This window comes from Indicator indicator, chromosome 22 (genome assembly GCF_027791375.1).
Source record: "Indicator indicator isolate 239-I01 chromosome 22, UM_Iind_1.1, whole genome shotgun sequence".
Taxonomy (NCBI): Eukaryota; Metazoa; Chordata; class Aves; order Piciformes; family Indicatoridae; genus Indicator; species Indicator indicator.
The window spans coordinates 14,737,358-14,753,926 of record NC_072031.1 but is presented as its reverse complement, the minus strand read 5'-3'; the positions used below and the strand labels follow the sequence as shown (position 1 = coordinate 14,753,926).

Genomic DNA, 16,569 nt, shown 5'->3' with positions numbered 1-16,569 from the left:
GAGCCATCCGCTCACCAGGAAGGAAGGAAGGAAGGAAAGAAAGAAAGAAAGAAGGGAGGGGGAAAGATGCTCATTTCTGAATTGACTTTGGGCAGGCAAGAAGGGTGGGCAGGTGCCCACCCAGGCAGAAAGGGAGGGTCACCTCTTCCCCAGCCTCCCTCCTCCCAAGGGATTGCTTTCATCACCTCCTTCCCCCAGGGTGGAATGTTGGGAGCAAGAAGGAGGCTTTGGAGGGCAGGAAGGGGGTGCCACTGGGACCAGCCTCCTCTGGGCAGAGAGACAGGGAAAGAGTGAGCTACTGGGCAGGTTGGTGGCAGGATGAGTGTGGAGGGCATGGACCTTGGTGGTTCTTCCCCTCCCAAACCACCATCCAGCCTTGGGCACTGCCTTCAGGAGGGAGGGCAGAGTCCTGCTAGCACCTGCTTGGGGCTTTGGGTTTGGTTTTTCCGTCATTTTGGTTGTGTTTTTTTTCACTTGAGAAGCTGTACACGGACTCTGGCGCTGTGTCCTGTGTTTGTCTGTGTCTGCAAAGCACGTGCAGAAGACACTCCTGAGCTGTTGCAAAGACGTTGCTGAGTTACAGCCCTGATGGACCAAAAAAAGAAAAACCTTAACTCTTGTTTACATTTGTCTTGTCTGATTTGCAAGATTTGGGGGAGGGTGGGGGGGGGAGAGTGGGAAGGGTTTTTTTAAATAAGACAATAATAGGCACTTTATGTAGGTATTTGTTTGTCACTGACATGAACAAAACAAAAATCTTCAAGTGTTTCTACAGTGGGTGAAACTTTGATGTTTTATTTTTTCTACAAATTAATAAAAATCTTTTTAAACCAAGACCTGTGGGTTGGCCTTTGCTTCCTCAGCAAAACCAAATACTCTCAAACCCAGACCTGAGCCCAGCTCCCCAGTCCTACGAGTGGCCTCTTGACTGGATCCCTTTATTACCCCATTCTCCCCGACTCCCAGTGCAAAGGTTTCCGACTCTGCAAGCAGCCAGTTTCTTGCCACACGGGGCAACGAGGGACCCCAAGGCAGAGGCAGTTACTCAAACAGGTCACTGAGCCAAGGCTCTTTCCTCATGTCACCAACACTGAGTGACGATGCTGCCAGCCCTGCCACACGCTGGGCATTGGCATGCCGCTCTCCGCAGAGCCCCAGCCATCTGACATCACTCTCTTATAAAGAGCTGATCATGTTTCACGCTTTTCCCCGCTTAACTAAGCCCAGTTTAATGATGTCAACAGAGAGTGATTCATCCCTGCCCTGTCCAAGAAGCTGTTTTTATTTTGCAATATGAGTAAGGGAAGTACTTTGCTCGAAAGGTCACCTTTGCATCTGATGGGTTTTAATCTCTTCCTTGCAGTAACAGTAACCACTGCTAGAAGTGAAAGAGAAAAGCTCTTCAAAGAACAGCTCTCCCTGGATCCAGTTTGTTTCACTTCATTTTCACCCCCCTTTCCTTTGCCCCACCTCCTCAAGCCACAGAACAAGTCTGCATTTATTACATATTAATGGCAAAAAAAAAAATTGTTGGAGCCTGGGTGGGTGAGACTGAACCCAACCTCTGCAATTTTGTTTGAAACTTGGATTCAAGCTGACAGAGTTAAGTTGCTCCTGTGCTAAGTGCCAGGCATTTCTTTGGAAACATGCTGTTCCTTCCAGCTCCTTATGTGCCCTGATTTCACAGGGACTAAAAAAAAAAAAAAAAAAGAAAAAAAAAAAGTAACCACCATCCAGGCATGAGACACAGGAATTTATTGAGCTGGGACAGGCAATGGTTGGCAGCAAGGTAATTCAGCAATAAAAAGTGTACATTGTGCTTTGTTTACCTTGGTGTTCTGCTTTACCCTGAGTTTACACCCTGGCATCTTCCCAAAGTGCTGCTGAAGTGTTCCAGTGGGGACAGAGAAACGTCCAGGCTACAGGTGAGTCACAACCATCCCAACTCCCAACAAACAGTTATTTGCCTTTTGGTTGAGGAAAGGGAAACCCCACCCAAACAGATCTCACTTCTTTTGAAGGCAAGAGTGCTACCCACCCTCAGGTGGTTCTTGACAGACACTGTATTTCAGGAGCTGTTTTTTCACCTCTTCCACTACTGACCTGCACCATCTTTCAGCAGGATTCAGAGACCCACCACACTCAAGGTCCTGCCACATCTTTGTTAGTGGGCCAGGTGCAGCGCTGCTTTCCAGACTGTCATCTGCCACTGTAAGAGCTAACAGCGGGACAGAGGGCAAGGAGCCCTGGGATCTGTCTGAATGTGACATTCAGGAGCTTTCCATCAGCTGCTGGCAAATGTTCAAGCTACTCAAGTGCTTGTGTTTGTGGGAAACCCCTGGAGCACTTTGGATGTGGAACTGATCCGTCCTGTTGAGCCTGACTTGTGTCAGCTGGAGTGACTTAAAGCTCCGCTCATTTCTGTCCTTTGTTCTGGCCTGCTTGCTCTTCTCTGCTTGAAGAGCAAGATACCCAATGTGCTACCTACAGGCTGCACTCACCCAAGAAGATTTACCACCCAAAGCCTATCAAAATCTGCTCCTGGTGGTCCCTGCTTTGCTCTCCTAAGTCACTCTCCTTCCAAAAAGAGTGATGTCAAGACACAGAAGCTGGACCCAGGCCACGCATGTCCTCTGTGCTGCCAAAGTCCTTCCCCTGCTCCGGCTACACTCACTCAGTGACCACACAAGAGGAGCGGTTTGGAATTTCTACATCTTTACTCATCTCATACACAACCATCTCTTGGTTAAAAAGAGAGAAAGAGGGAAACACAGAAGCAACTGAAAGCAATTATTCCTCTTTCAACATACACAGGCTGAAAAGTACCCCAGAGATACTTTTCAGGAGCAGGGCCAAACAGTTCACACTTCCCTTGTGTTCCCTTTGGATTTTTGGCCAATTTTAGGTAAAAAAAGAATGCAAAAAATGTCCCTTTTCTCCTGCTGAAGTTAACCAGCAGGTACTCCGACCCTTAGCGAGGACAAAACATAACATCTCCTGCTTGCTTGAATGTATAAAACAAACCTCACCCCACCCCAAGAAAAAACAGGAGAGATGCTTCTAGAAGACGTGCAGTCCTACAGCAGATCAAAGCGAAGGTCCTGCTGTAATCACCACAGGAGAAGCACAGAGTGTTCTGGTTCAGCCTCACACCTGTCATCCCCACAGATACCACTTCAGAGCACCACCACCAAAAACAGCATAAAAGAAAGAGAAGGAAACTCCTGCCACCTTTCTCTCCTGTTCAGCCAGGAGAAGAGGTCTTGGAGCTGGAGAGCAGAGCTGTGCCCCTCCTACTCCTTGGGGATTTCAAACATGCAGAGGCTTTTGTACTTCTGCAGCAGTTCATTTTTGGTCCGGACCTGCTCCCGCAGGTTCTGCAGCTGCTGCTGCTGCTGCTCTGGGCTCACTCCAATGCCAGGCATGGAGCTGATCAGCTTCCTCATCTCCTGGAACTTGTTCTTGAGCTCATTCAGCACCTGGTGAACATCTTGGCTGTCTTTGTCCATGCTGTAGAGAGAAGATAAGACTGTTCAGTTCTCTCTTACTGGAAAGTGAACAATGTGCTTGGGCAACAGACGTTTCCAGTGGAACCAGAGCTTAAACTGGAATTCAGAGGGAGACTTTTGTTCTTGGTATCTAACTACACACATCTCATCCACCTATCCTGATAAAATGGGCACAGACAGGTAATAGACTGGGCAGCTTCTGGGGCAAACTGGTTTCCTGCTCATTTCCAGTGCACAATCCAGTTACCTCAGGAGCTAGTCTGCAGCTTTACAGCATTATCATGGAAGTGGATACATTCTCCTTTGTTTGAACTCCTGCATCTCTCTTTAGGGAAGGGAAGGTTACGTAGCTGTGTGTGTAGGCACCCAGAAAAAAAGATTTCAGTCTCACCTGTGACCTGTTGCTGCTGTAATATAAAAAAAAAAAAAAAAATCAATGCAGTCAAACAGCTTGACAGTGTAAAACAGAAACTGCTCCCCAAAGTATCAGAGAGCATCCAATGGCAGGGAAACCGGTACTTGGGAGCTTTAAAATGACTCTCTGGGGATATAAACCTAATAAAAGACAAGTGGCAGCTGATTTTTATCAAGAACAGCAAAACTGGTCCTGCAGCCAGCTCTGTGCTTTTCAAGGACCATTGCTGTCTGAGCCACTGTCTGCCCTCAAGCCCTCGTTAGTATCTACTGCAGCTCTGTTAGCACCAGTGAGCAGTTTTAACCATTCCAGGCAAATCTGGGTCCCTGTTTCCAGGGTTCCTGTTAATAACAAGAGCAGGATTTGAATGGGCCTTGAAAACTGGGAGCTTGTTCAATAGCCAGACCTAAAAATAAATCTGCTTGGCATGACCAGGACAGAGAGGTGCTTGATTAGAACTTTACGGAATCGTGACAGGGCTGAGAGTAAAACTTTTAACCAGATGGTGGCCACTGCTTTCAAAAGCCTGTTAGAACAAAATATTCATTACTCCCTTCTAAATAAAACTGCAGCTGCTGCTCTAATGTATCCCCATTATGCAGGCACTCACAGTCAGGTTGGCAGTGGAAAAATACAGGCACACACACAACCCCACAGCACATCTGGGGAAGGGCTGGAGGATGCTGCCTTTAAACCACCACAGCTGAGAGGCTCATTCCCCTTGCTGTCTCTCCCCAAGGGTCATTCTCCCTGCTCTGTGTTTCCCCAAGGGTCATTCTCCCTTGCTTGTGTCTCCCCAGGAGTCATCCTCCCTGCTCTGTATGCCCCCAAGTCTCGTTCCCTTCTCCACACAACAGCCTGTTGGGCTGCTTGATCCCTAGGAATAACTATTTCAGGTTTGGGGATTGTCTGGCTGGTTTTCCTTATGGATCAAGCCACTTAAGTGACTCCCTCTTTGAGGACAGGCATGGGCAGGGGTGAGGTGCAGGAACAGGCTGCAGCTGTCTGCACACAGGATTCAACATAGCATCTGACCACAGACTGTGCTGATGAACTGCACCTAAGACCTGCCTTAAGGCACAGCATTCTTCACTCCACCAGCACACTGTCCCCTTAGCAAAGCCATGTGCTGGGACCTCAGTGGCGATGCTGTTTGACTGTCCAAGGTCTAAAATATCAGCTAGCCCTGCTTGGGAAAACTTTCTCTGAACCCAAACAACAGCAAAGAGCAGGTGTCCTTGATGCAAGCACATCTACGCCATACATCCTCACTCCTGAGCACAGAGTCGCCTTGGAGATGTGTCTTCAGGGCTGAGTCAGTGTCAGAGCAGCAGGGCTGGGCTCTGCGAGGAGAGGCAGCCTTAAGGGATCATAGGTTTGCCATCTGTCAGGGACAGGAGGTGACACGTCCCACCACTCACCTCTGTGGTCCCACCAGTCTGCAGCACTGCTCAGCGTACCCAGGGCTGCTCCAGCCATGTGTGAAACTGAAGGAGGTAGCTGGGTAGCATGAGTGGGTGACTTAGTGGGACAGGGCACAAGATAACCCTAGGGACTGTCACCTGCGGGACACCATGACCTGCTGGCTGGCACAGAGAAATCTGGGAGGACTCAGCCCACGGCTACTGCCCACTTTGGTTATGTAGCCGCACACACCTGGGAATGGGCTTAGCCTTGTTTCTGGGCTCTGGCCACATTAGGAAAAATAGAGGCTGGGGGGCAACTGCCCACTCCCAACATAACTGGGAGGCTGAGGGCAATCAGAGGGTTTGGGTTCTCAGCCTGTTCTGTATCTGTGACGGTGTGTGAGGGGTGTTCAGTTGTTCCCTGCCATGGCTCAGGCTGCAGAGCCATTAAGGGTGAACCACTCTCACCTTTCAGACACACAGTGACACATCAGCAGGACACAAACCAGGGAAAGGGCAACCAGGCCCACAACTAGGAACAAGGGAATTCATACTTCCCATGTCCTCTGCCTTACTCTGTAGTGTGCTTGGGTGGATGGAGTTGGCCTGGGTGGATTTTCACGGCAGAGCCATGCCCCTACTGGTACATCAGACCATGGTTATCCTGAGACAGAAACCACACGCCTCAGAACCCTTCCACAAGCACCTTTTACCTCCACAGTACTTATCTTGAACTGGGAAAAGAACGGTTTAACTCATACCACTATAGAAGCCATCCTTCTTTTCACAGTTCCCCAGAAATGAGTTTGCTTTCCTGCCCCAGAACTGCCTTTTACAAGCCAAAGAGTAGAAACCTCTGGAACAATACTCTCATGGAAGTACAATGCCCTGGCTGTTAATGCTGGGGCAGTGCACCCGGGCCACGAGAGCACCTGCACTGCTCGGGTGAGCCAGGTCCGGGTGTGACTCGCATCCGAGAGGGCAAAGGAGAGCATCGCTAGGAGCACTGCTGCCCATCTGGAACACCTTGAGGATGCTGGCAGTTGGAAAGCACAATCAGAAGGAGGATTCCTTTGTCTTACTTCCCATCCAGGGCACTCCAGGGATGCTGGGGGCTGAAGAATATCATTAGCTGGGGATCCCCTTGCCCTACTCCCTGTCCAAGGCACCGTGATGATGCCGAGGGTGGGAAAATATCGTTCAAGAAGGGATCCATAGGCCTGCTTCCCACTCAGGGGAAGATGCTGGGGGCCAGACAGCAGCATTGGAGAGATGGTGGCTGCAGCAGGGAGGAGGTGGCCGGGCCCGGTGCAGGGCAAACTCCTGCGCTGCAGTGGGGGAGGCCCGGTAGCCCCGCGGGGCTGCCGGTGGCCGCGGCCGCCGTTACCATTTGATGATGTCGTGGACGAGCGGCAGGAAGGAGAACTCCTCCTGCGGGGGTGGCGGCGGCAGCAGCAGCGGCTTCTGCTCGGTGGACGGCTCGGGCGGCGGCGGCTCCTCGGCGGTGCGTGCGGCGGCAGCAGCCGAAGCCATGGCGGACCCCGGCCGGCGGCGCCGCGCAGTGACGGAGCGGAGCGGAGCGAAGCGGCAGGGGCGGAGCTCGGCCATGCTGCCCCGCCCCCACCGCCAGCCCTGCGCCCGCCGGGGAGGGACCTCCCCCACCGCCGGGGCCTGGGCCTGGGCTCGCTCCGGGCCTTTACCTGCGCTCCGGCCTGGCCTTGCGTTGGGCCTTCCCATGAACTTGGGCCTGAGCTTCAGCTGGCAGTTGGGCCTAAGTCTGATCTAGGTCTCGGTCTGAGATGAGGTTGGGCCGCTTGGCCTGGGCCTGAGCTATGGCAAGGACTGGCGTCTGGCCCGAGCTTGTGTTCTGTCCCTGTGACCCCCCCAGCAATCCCCACTCGGGTGCTGCTCACCCTGCTAACCGTTGCCCTGCCCTGGGCTGAGCTCCAGAAGGCTGGACAGAGTGTCAGGTCCTGTGCTTTGAGGGCAGGGCAAGGAGAAGGGGTCCCAGGAGCTGTCCTACGGAGGGCTGTCAGCCTTTCCCAGTCCCTTGGTGTCAGTAGCCTGTGTACATCCCTCCCAAGCCAGATCTTGGAGTGGGGGTGGGGAAATTGGTGCTTTTCAGTGATAATAACCACAGCAGGATTCCACAGTGTCTTTTAGATGCCAGCACTCTGCTACGGTTTTTTCATTAGTTAGTGTCCTTATTTTGACTTTAATGCAACCAGAGACAGTGTGTCGGAGGTGTCTGTGTGTCAGAGACATGGTCTCTATAGTGCCTTAAGGACAGATGCTTGTGTGAGACCAGGCTTTGTGCTGGAGAGATGAAGCACAGCTGACATCAGTGGAGGCAAAGCAAGCTGGAGCCTTGGCTGAGAGCCTGGAGGCTGGAAACTGGAGGAATCTGGAGGAAGAGAAACACAAATCTGTGACCACTTTGAAGCTGAGAGGCAGAAGAAAGGAGGCTGTGACATGACTGACCTGGGGGAAGGAAGAGGTGATCTGAGCTGGTGTGTGGTCGAAGCTGGGAGGTGGAGGGTGATGCTGCCCCTCTGCGTCAAACACCCTCAGTTTGCTTCACTGCTGTGCTTAAACCCCTCAATAACACAAAAGATCACAGTACTCATAATTCCAGCCACAGTCATGTGTTTTTCTTCCTGAGTTGGCATAGAGAAAGTGCCTAATTTAATTTTTCATTTGAAATAGGCCCCCCCTGCTCAACAGTTATGGGCTGAGGATGACTGGGAAGGCAATTTTCTTTTTTAAACCAATTTCTTTTGCAAAGCATAGAGAGGCTATTTATATATCAAATGAGATTGTTGCTAACCATTTAAACACATAGAGTATTGACTCTTTGCTCTAAATATAGCAGATGCAATCGCTTACTTTGTTCCTGCTGTCAAGAATAGAGCCCAGCTTGGGTGCTGGTGCTGGAATGTGGGAAGGAGCCCAGGGGAGCCCAGGTCCTGCTGGGCAGATCCCTCTGGCAAGGCTGGTGGCATTTATGGTCTTTGACTGAGCCAAGCAGCCAAGCAGGAGGTACAGGATGCTGTGTCCTCTGCGTGGGATTGAGCCAAGAGGTTCATTTATGTCATTTTTTATGGGCTATTTCTAAAGTCAGACTTGATTCAGGCTCCGTGGGGGACACTTCTCTCTGTATTGCACTGGGTTTAACTCTTCTCTGGACTTTAAGGAGGAGGGCGGCTAATTGCCAGGCTGCTGGGCACCTCTGGTGGGTGAGTCAGGCAGTTGTTAGAGCAGGTGACAGCACGCAGATACCATTCAGCCGAACCTAAAGTGCTGTCAATCAGCATTTCTTTGTGCCTCAGTTTGGCTCATGTGGTCCCACAGCAGCTGGAATGCACAGCTTTATCTGGCTGCCGTTCCTCCCTGTCCCTACCTCTCGCCTTCCTGTTCTCTGTGCCCGCCTCTCTTCCTTTTCTCTATCCCTGCCTCTCTTCATCCCTTTTTCTATCCTTTTGGTTTTGGTGGGAACAGCTCCTTCAGCTGCCTTGTCTCTGTCCTTTGGGGCTTGTCATGTCTCAGGGCAAATCCAGGGAAGCAGAAAGATGTTTTGCAGTGGGGTTGTGGTTTGACAGGCTCCTGTCCTCACTGAAGATGAATTGATCATAGTCACCATTTGAGCATCAGCCTGTACAAGGGGCACAGTAGAACTGCTGCCTATACTGTGACAGTGTGTCCAAGTCCCTGGTGAGGATGACAGGGAGAAGTGAGACCTAGCTGACAGTCTGGCAGGGAAGAGGAGAATGCTTTGGGGTGTGCAGATGACTGATGACCTGGGTTCTATCCATGTAGTCCCTAATGGATATAATCAACAGCATAGTCCTCTCTATCCACATCCCTTTGCAGTCCTGCCAGGCTCTCCATCCCAGAGAGAAGGGCTGTGTCTGACCAGCTGCTGTTCTCATGTGGAACTGGTGTTGGGCTGCAGTTCTTCCCCATTTGCCGTCCGGGAGTTTTTCACCCACTCTGTGTTCCTCAGCCGAAGAGTTTGAATGAGCAGCCTGTGAAGCTCCTGGTGAGGCAGCTACAGTGTGAACAAAGATGCTTAGTGTTGAATGAAGGAATGATTTCCCCCTGGGTTTGGTAATAAACCTGAAGTACAAATGATCGACCTGTTCCTTGCATTTCATTGTGGGTTCTTTGCTGAACAGCCAGCATGTGAAATGTGCCAATGCCTCCAGACCATCTGATCTCCACCTCTTAAAGCCATCACATACACTCCTTGCTCACCCAAATGTTTGGTGAGCACATTATCCTAAAAAACAGCTGATCAAACAATCCCTGTCCAAGGCCTCTTTTGCTGCTGCCTGTTCCCTGTATGGTGCCAATGTTATTCTTCATTTCTTGTCATTTCTGTACTAATTGCACCTCTTGTCTGCCTGCAAAGGTAACTTCAGAGAGATTTACCAGGGGTTATTTAATTCAGCACCAGGTGACTCTCTGCCTTTCACCATTTCCTTACAATGACTTGCTGGTTTCATATTGATTATCTGGTGGTTCACAGAGCTCTGCTTCTTGCTGCTGGACCATCTGGAGCTTGTTGTGCTGTTGCCACCAGCTCTGTTATCATTTTTTTTTTTACTATGTGGCTATCACCAGGCTGAACTTTATCGTTTCTTCCTGCTCCTGCCCTGCATTGTCAGCCTGATTCTATTTTAAGTCTTGCTAAGCTGCTCTGGTGGGATAAGTCTGTATTGCTAAGTTGAGAAGGTGTTGTCAGGGTTGTGGCCACCTGGGATGGGCTGATAAGATCGAGAAGTTACAATTCCAGCCCTTGGCTGTGATCAGCAGTGCGGAACATTGAACCTTTTGGTTTGCTCATGGCTGTGATCCTGCAATTGCTTAGGTTCCTGGCCAAGATCCCCCTAATTTTGACCAGATGGGAGGATGGTCTTGGGCTCTGCCCTGCCTTGAGTCTTGGTGTCATTAATGGACTGTTTCAGGACCCTGGTGTCCCAGGCTTGGGGGGTGCTGATGGGAATCAGGGGGTCATAAGCTGAGCTTCATCCTTTGAAGCAATCTTTTAGTCAAAGAGATTTAGGCCTTGGAGATCTGACTGTCTGCAGAGCTCAGCTTTCCACCACCACATGCTTCCAGAGCTGCTGGTGTCCCAGGTACTGCTGGGGTTGAAGATCCAGCTGGTGTGAGCATGCAGCACACCAACCACATCCAAAGCACCCCAGTGCTGCCTGGAGCTCACCACACTTCGGCAGAGCAAACTCTCCCGTGCCCAGACCTGGTGCTACATGGGGACGAGGGCCTTTGCCCCATAGCCTCAGAAGGTGCCATCCTCGAGGAGGGTGAGTGGCTCTCCCAGGAAGCGCATGACACAGGGCAAGAGGTGGTACAGAGAGTTTGGCCAAGCTGCTTGTAGCTCTGGGTTGGATGTCGTAGCTGCAGGGCAATGACCTGGCCACGAAGGCCACTGCTTCCGTGCACCAAGCCTCAGAGGGAGAGTGGGGATGATTCAAGGGCACAGGGAGTGTGCACACAGTGCTTGTGTGATGTTCACCAATGCCACCCCAGCACTGGGCAAACACAGAGGCTGGCCCAGGCTACATGCCATCCCGAGGGAGCCATGCAGGCGGGCATGTGGGCCAGGGGAGCACACAGGCTTCTTGCGCAAGCTCAGCTACGCAGAAGCACGGATCCAGGAACGCAGGCAGCTGGATGGGCCACAGCCCCCAGCCTGCCTCGCCTCTGGGCACAAGCAGCTCTGAAGCTCACTGTCTGCATTGGGCAGTGCTGTGTTCATCCTGGGGTGGCAGGTCCTGTGAGCCACCAGTCCTCTGCAGGGGCTCACAGGGTTATCCAGAGCTGGACTTGAGTGTTCCCAGCCTCTTTCTGCCCTGTGCAAAGGGGCGAAAGTCTCAAGGCAGGAGCTTGGATTGTGAATTTGGGGTGTCCCTGAGGAAATCTACCCCTGCAGAGAGAAATGCCCTTGTTACCACTGGGCAAACCCAGTCCTAAATGTCTGCTGGCTCTCAGACGCCTTGTGGTGACTCAGCACCCTCCCTGCCATTATTTACAAACAGTCAGTTAGCCACAAAACACGTGCCCCCAGGCACACGAGGCAGTGGGGTTTGCCCTCTCTGTATGCAACCATGGCCTTGAAGCAATGCTGCAAGAGCCTTCACCAGTGCACAGGGCCCAGCAAGGCAAGGAGTTCTTCCCTCACCTCCTGGATGCACACCCTGCACCTTGGGAGGATGATGGAGCAGGAGAGGCAGCACATAGGTGTGCATCCCTGTGCTCATGTATCCCTTTGTGTGCATCCCTCTGTGTGTGTGCATCCCTGTGTTCATGTATTCCTCTGTGTGTGTGTGCATCCCTCTGTGTGTGTGCATCCCTGTGTTCATGTATCCCTCTGTGTGTGTGTGCACCCCTCTGTGTGTGTGCATCCCTGAACTTGTGCATCCTGATGTGCACCCCTGTGCTCCTGCATCCCTTTGTGTGTGCATCCCTGAGCTAGCTCCCTCCTTTCGGTGACCATTCCTGGGCTCTCTTTGGCAACCACAGCTGAGCCCAGGGTCCTAGACTGCTGCTGACCCCATGCCTGGAGCTGCTTGTCCCCCTCCTTGACCACACTGGCAGCTCTCAGCCGTTTCTGGGGCTGGCAGCCCAGGAGGCAGGTTGTCATGGTCAGGTGTCCCCGGTCCTAAGGAGCTCTGTTTGCCAAGGGTTTAATGTTTAGCCGCCAATAAACAAAGCGTATCGGAGAGATCTTGCTGACCAGGTAGCCAAACTTTCCTAGGAATTTTATTGGCTCTTGCAGCACAAACAAGGCCAGGATGTGGTGGCATTCTTGCCTCAGATAAAGTTTTCAATGGGAGATAGCCTTTGATTTCCCAGAATAGGCTCCCCACGTCTCTCCAGCCCCATTTCCTCACTCCTGCTCACCGCCTGGACATCAGCTGGCAGTCAGGTGCACAGCTGCGTGCGCAAAAGCTTTCCTGCCATCCCAGCCACACTGGTTTATCCAAGAAGGAGTTGCTTATCAGGCTGGGATTGGTTTGGGATTTTGGCTCTGAGGAGCTGCCAAAGAGTAGAGCTTGCTTTGTTCCAGCAGCATCAAAATGAGGTTTTCAACCAAAGTCAAGGGGAAAGAGAATTCCTCCTTGTTGTTCTGAACTGACAGAAGAGTGAAGTTGGCCTTTATGCCTTTGCTCCATGGGCATTCCTCAGCCTGAAGTTTAAGTTTTTCCTCCAAAGGAACATGCCTTAAAGCCCAGCTCAGCCAGGTCATCACTGCCTTTCTTGGTGACCATCATAGCTTGATCCAGCCTGGAGCCAGCTTTTGCCCATTTCTACTTTGTGGATAAATCTGAGCCCAGCCTGGCTTGTCCCATGATGGCAGCTAGCAGAGAGGGAGGCCAGAGCATCGTGAAAAGCAGTTCTGTCCATCCCAACAGCTAAAGCCAGCCTGCTCAGCCTGTTGCATCCTCAATCTGAGTGCACACAGGTGTCTTTAGAGAGGCACAGTGGCTCTCAGATAAGCACCTGCCCATCCTTGCTCTTACTGCTGCCCAGAGCCAGGCTGTGCACATGGGATTTTGGCGTGCTGATGGAACCCAGCCAAACTCCCAGGGAGCTGTGTGTCCAAAGGGGCCTCTCCCACCCAGGCACATTGTTCTTCCTGTGGGATGCTGGAGGGCTGGAGATGCTCCAGGCTCTTCGGATGCTCCTGTTGCATTTTGCTCTTCCTCTGCAGCAAAGGCAGCTCCTGGCAAGGCTGGGCACTGCATCCCACTCGGGGGTGGCACCAGGAGCTGGCCACCGGCCGGCCTGTTCTGGCATCGCTCAGCAACTGCTGAGATAATTGCCACAAGTCTAATTGTTCCTGCTGGATAATGAGCATTTTGCATCATCATCCCCAGCTGCTGAGAGCATCATCTGAGCTGCTATTTCAGGGGTGGAAAGCAGCTCCACTGAGCCAGGAAGGACTGAACCAGGCTAGATGCAGCCACTCAAAGTAAAGCCTCCAGGCCGAGCTCCTGCTGACAGCAGCCACAGTGTGCAAGCATGACTTAGGACAAGGCATGAGCCAGGGACTGTTCCCAAAAGGCAACCAGAAGATGAGGGCATGCAAATGTGGGATTTGCAGTGTGCTGAAGATGGGTGGCTCTCCCCTGCTCTGGAGTTTGCATGGCTGCAGCCCAGTAGTGAGGAGGTAGTGGGGGTCCATGCTCTGCTGCCTATGCCCTGTGACTGTGGCCAACTTGCCATTGCCATACCCTGCCTGGGCTGCTGGAAGGTTTTGGGGACATCAATGTGGCAAAAAGTTGTAAGGCAAAAGGGTTTTGCTTCCAAATTGCCACTTAAGCTGCTAACGACATGCACAAGACTCTGGAAATGGATTTCAAAAGGATGTTGCTGATCATTCCTTGGAAAAGGGTGATTCAGGGCTTGAGATAAGAGTCTTACAAGCTGGCTGGGAAAGGAGAGAGAGGGAAGAATGTGTCAGGGCAAGAGAGGGGAGAGATAAGAGGCACATCTGGGCTGGGAGGATGATGCCATCAGCCTCCCTGGCGCCACAGGGCTGTGGAGTGGCCAGATCTGGGCCATGACAGCCTTGGATGGAGCCAGCCCCATGACAGAGCCTGCCTGCTGGGAGCCCTCTGCCAAAACCAAAGAGAGCAGGGTGGAGGCAGCCCTGGCCAGGGGCCTGCCCAGCTCCCAGGGGCTGTGAGCGGAAGAGGTGATGGGAATGGGTCCTCCCAACCCCATGCAATCTGCATCCCACTCTTGGTACTGCTCCATGCCAGGGTTGCCAACCTTGGATACATGCTATGGCACAAGGCTGCTCAAGGGGGAAAGACACAGAGCACCATGAGCTTGTTCTGTCATTAACCTTTGGGAACTGCAACATCCTGCATTTCATATCAGCTGCGGGTTTTGGGGCTGGAAGAGGTTTTGTACCAACACAGTCTTTGCTGCTGCCCAGGGTGGGGTTTTGGGTGGACAAAAGGGAAAGCTCTGTCCTCAGGAGCCAGCTGGGTCCTCGTGGCTGATTTTGCATGTTGTCTCCTAATTGCAGTTCTTCATATTCTCCCAAAGCAAAAGGAGTAATTAGCTGGAGGATGGGAAACACAGGAAGCTGGGAGCAGCCTCCGGAGCTGGTGGTGAGGGGGTGGCTGCTCGAGGGCTGGGCTGCAACTCCTGCTTTTGCAGGATCACTTCATCCCCCCACCCCCAAATCTACTGCTGGCATTTCTCCTGCCAACATCTCCATCCTTCTCCCTTGATGTGATGCATCCACTAGGGTGTCCCAGGAGGAAATCCAGGTGCTGGCAGCAGCTCCTTGCTCCCATCCCAGCACTGTGGCACCCCTGTGAGCACATAAAAGCTTCCCTCAGGGCAGCTCCCTCTTTGCAGCCACTGTATATACAGTATCATCCACCCACGGGGCATCCAGGCTGTACTTGGCTGGGAAGGACAGAACATCCTTGTGGTTTGAAAGGTCACAGTGAATGTCAATACCCTGTCAGCTTGAGCCAGCAAGAATGCCAAAGCTGCCTTGGGGACACAGTGTGATCAGGGGCACTGTCGAGGCTGTTGGGTAGGCTGTTCCCTGCACAACAGGCACAAGGTTCCCTAAGGTGCTCTGCTTACTGCAGGGTTGAGCAGGGCAACTATCCCTAATAATAACAACCTCATGGTGTGCAAACATCTTTGTCTGCTCAGCCCAGAGGTCACAGAATCACAATCACAGAATCACAGAATTGCCTAGATTGGAAAAGACCTTTAAGATCATCAAGTCCAATCATTAGCCTAACACTAAGTCCTTGACTAAACCAGATCCCTAATTACCTCCAGGGATAGAGACTCCACCACCTTCCTGGGCAAGCCATTCCAATGCCTGATAACTTATTCAGTGAAGAAATTCTTCCTAATATCCAAACTAAACTTCCCTTGGCCCAACTTGAGGCCATTTCCTCTTGCCCAAACAATTGTCACTTGCTTGAACAGATTGACCTCCATCTATCCACAACCTTCTTCCAGGTTCCTGTACCTCCTGTCAGCTCCTGGATAGCAAGGAAGTAAGCAGGTCTTGATGCCCCTCCACAATATCCTCCCAGACTCCTCCATTTCTGACTCTAAAGCCCAGCCCTGCCTCCTCCCCAGGGCTGCAGAGCAGGATTTTCCTCCCAGGGCTTGGCCATGGAGGCTAGTCCAGATCCATGGGCAAAATGCAACCATTTGCTCTAGGAGCAGCCACCCAAGGCTCAAGGCTGAGACAGCACCAACATCCACCTTCCTTTTCTTCCCCTGTGAAGCAAAACTGCAGTCACTTCATGGTGGGCTGGAGGAAACTCAGCTTGGGGGGATGAGTAGGATTGATTTCCAAGTGACAATGGCAATCCTGTGTCTCTGGAGCTCCCAGCCTTGTGCCTAACAATTTTCTCTGCTAATAATCACTGCTGAGCAGGCACAACACATGCAAGCACTGAGTGGGGAGATGAGTAGGATAATTCAGAGGTTGACATGGCAATGGCAAGGCCCTGCTGCTGCTCTTCCTATAGACAGCCTTGGCAGGAGGGCTGCCCACTGCCAGCAGCACCAAACCCTCTAACGATGGCTCTGTCTAACGAGAATGAAGCCTTCTAGGGCTTGGGGGATTGGGAGGTGAATTAGGAAATTTCTTCATGGTAGTAAGAATCACAGAATGGCAGATCTTGGGAGCTGATGGTATTTTGTATCAGGGCTTTGGAAACTTTGAGCTGTGCTGGGTGCAGAAGGTCTGTGGTGTGTTCCTCCTGGATGCAGCATTCCAACATCTTCCCTTCCCTCTCTCCATCCAGTGCAGGTAGCAGGAACAAGAGCATGGCCTTGGGTGCAAGAATCACAGAATCACTATGGTTGGAAAAGACCTTCAAGATCCAGTCCAAGCATTATCTGACTTTACCAGGGCCACTGCTACATCATCCTATCCTTGAGAAAGGCTAGAGGACAAATGTGGAAAGAAAGATGGGGACAACCTTTTTAGCAGGGCCTCTTGTGATAGGACAAGGGGTGGTGGCTAACGCTGAGAGAAAGAGATTTAGACTGAATAGAAGGAAGAAATTTTGACAGTGAGGGTGGTTGGACACTGGCCCAGGTTGCCCAGAGAGGTGGTAGAAACCCCATCCCAGAAACCATTCCAGGTCAGGTTGTCTGGGGCTCCAGTTGCAAATGTCCCTGCTGGCTGAGCTTTAAACATCTCTTCCAAACCAAA

General features: G+C 51.8%; 1 protein-coding gene across 3 annotated transcripts; it reads right to left on the bottom strand.

Moving 5' to 3' along the window:
* Positions 1-1,815: 1,815 nt before the first annotated feature.
* Positions 1,816-6,863, bottom strand: MED9 (mediator complex subunit 9). Of its 3 annotated transcripts, none has more exons than XR_008489311.1 (3): positions 6,718-6,756; positions 3,757-3,916; positions 3,473-3,510 (listed from the first exon to the last, which is right to left on the bottom strand). XR_008489311.1 is itself a non-coding variant. In XM_054391027.1 (2 exons), exons 1-2 carry the CDS (start codon positions 6,861-6,863, stop codon positions 3,294-3,296), a joined length of 363 nt encoding a protein of 120 aa, XP_054247002.1. In that variant the 3' UTR covers positions 1,816-3,293. The 3 variants fall into 3 exon arrangements, 1 of the variants encoding a protein (XP_054247002.1); XR_008489312.1 differs by lacking the exon at positions 6,718-6,756 and adding an exon at positions 6,092-6,437; XM_054391027.1 differs by lacking the exon at positions 3,757-3,916 and having other exon boundaries at positions 1,816-3,510; positions 6,718-6,863.
* Between the last annotated feature and the right edge of the window lie 9,706 nt (positions 6,864-16,569).

Bases quoted from the DNA above. Each gene is read 5' to 3' on its own strand.
- MED9 (XM_054391027.1), bottom strand. From the start codon at position 6,863: ATGGCTTCGGCTGCTGCCGCCGCACGCACCGCCGAGGAGCCGCCGCCG. The intron at 3,511-6,717 runs GTAACGGCGGCC...TTCTCTCTACAG, and splicing joins GTCCACGACATCATCAAATG to CATGGACAAAGACAGCCAAG.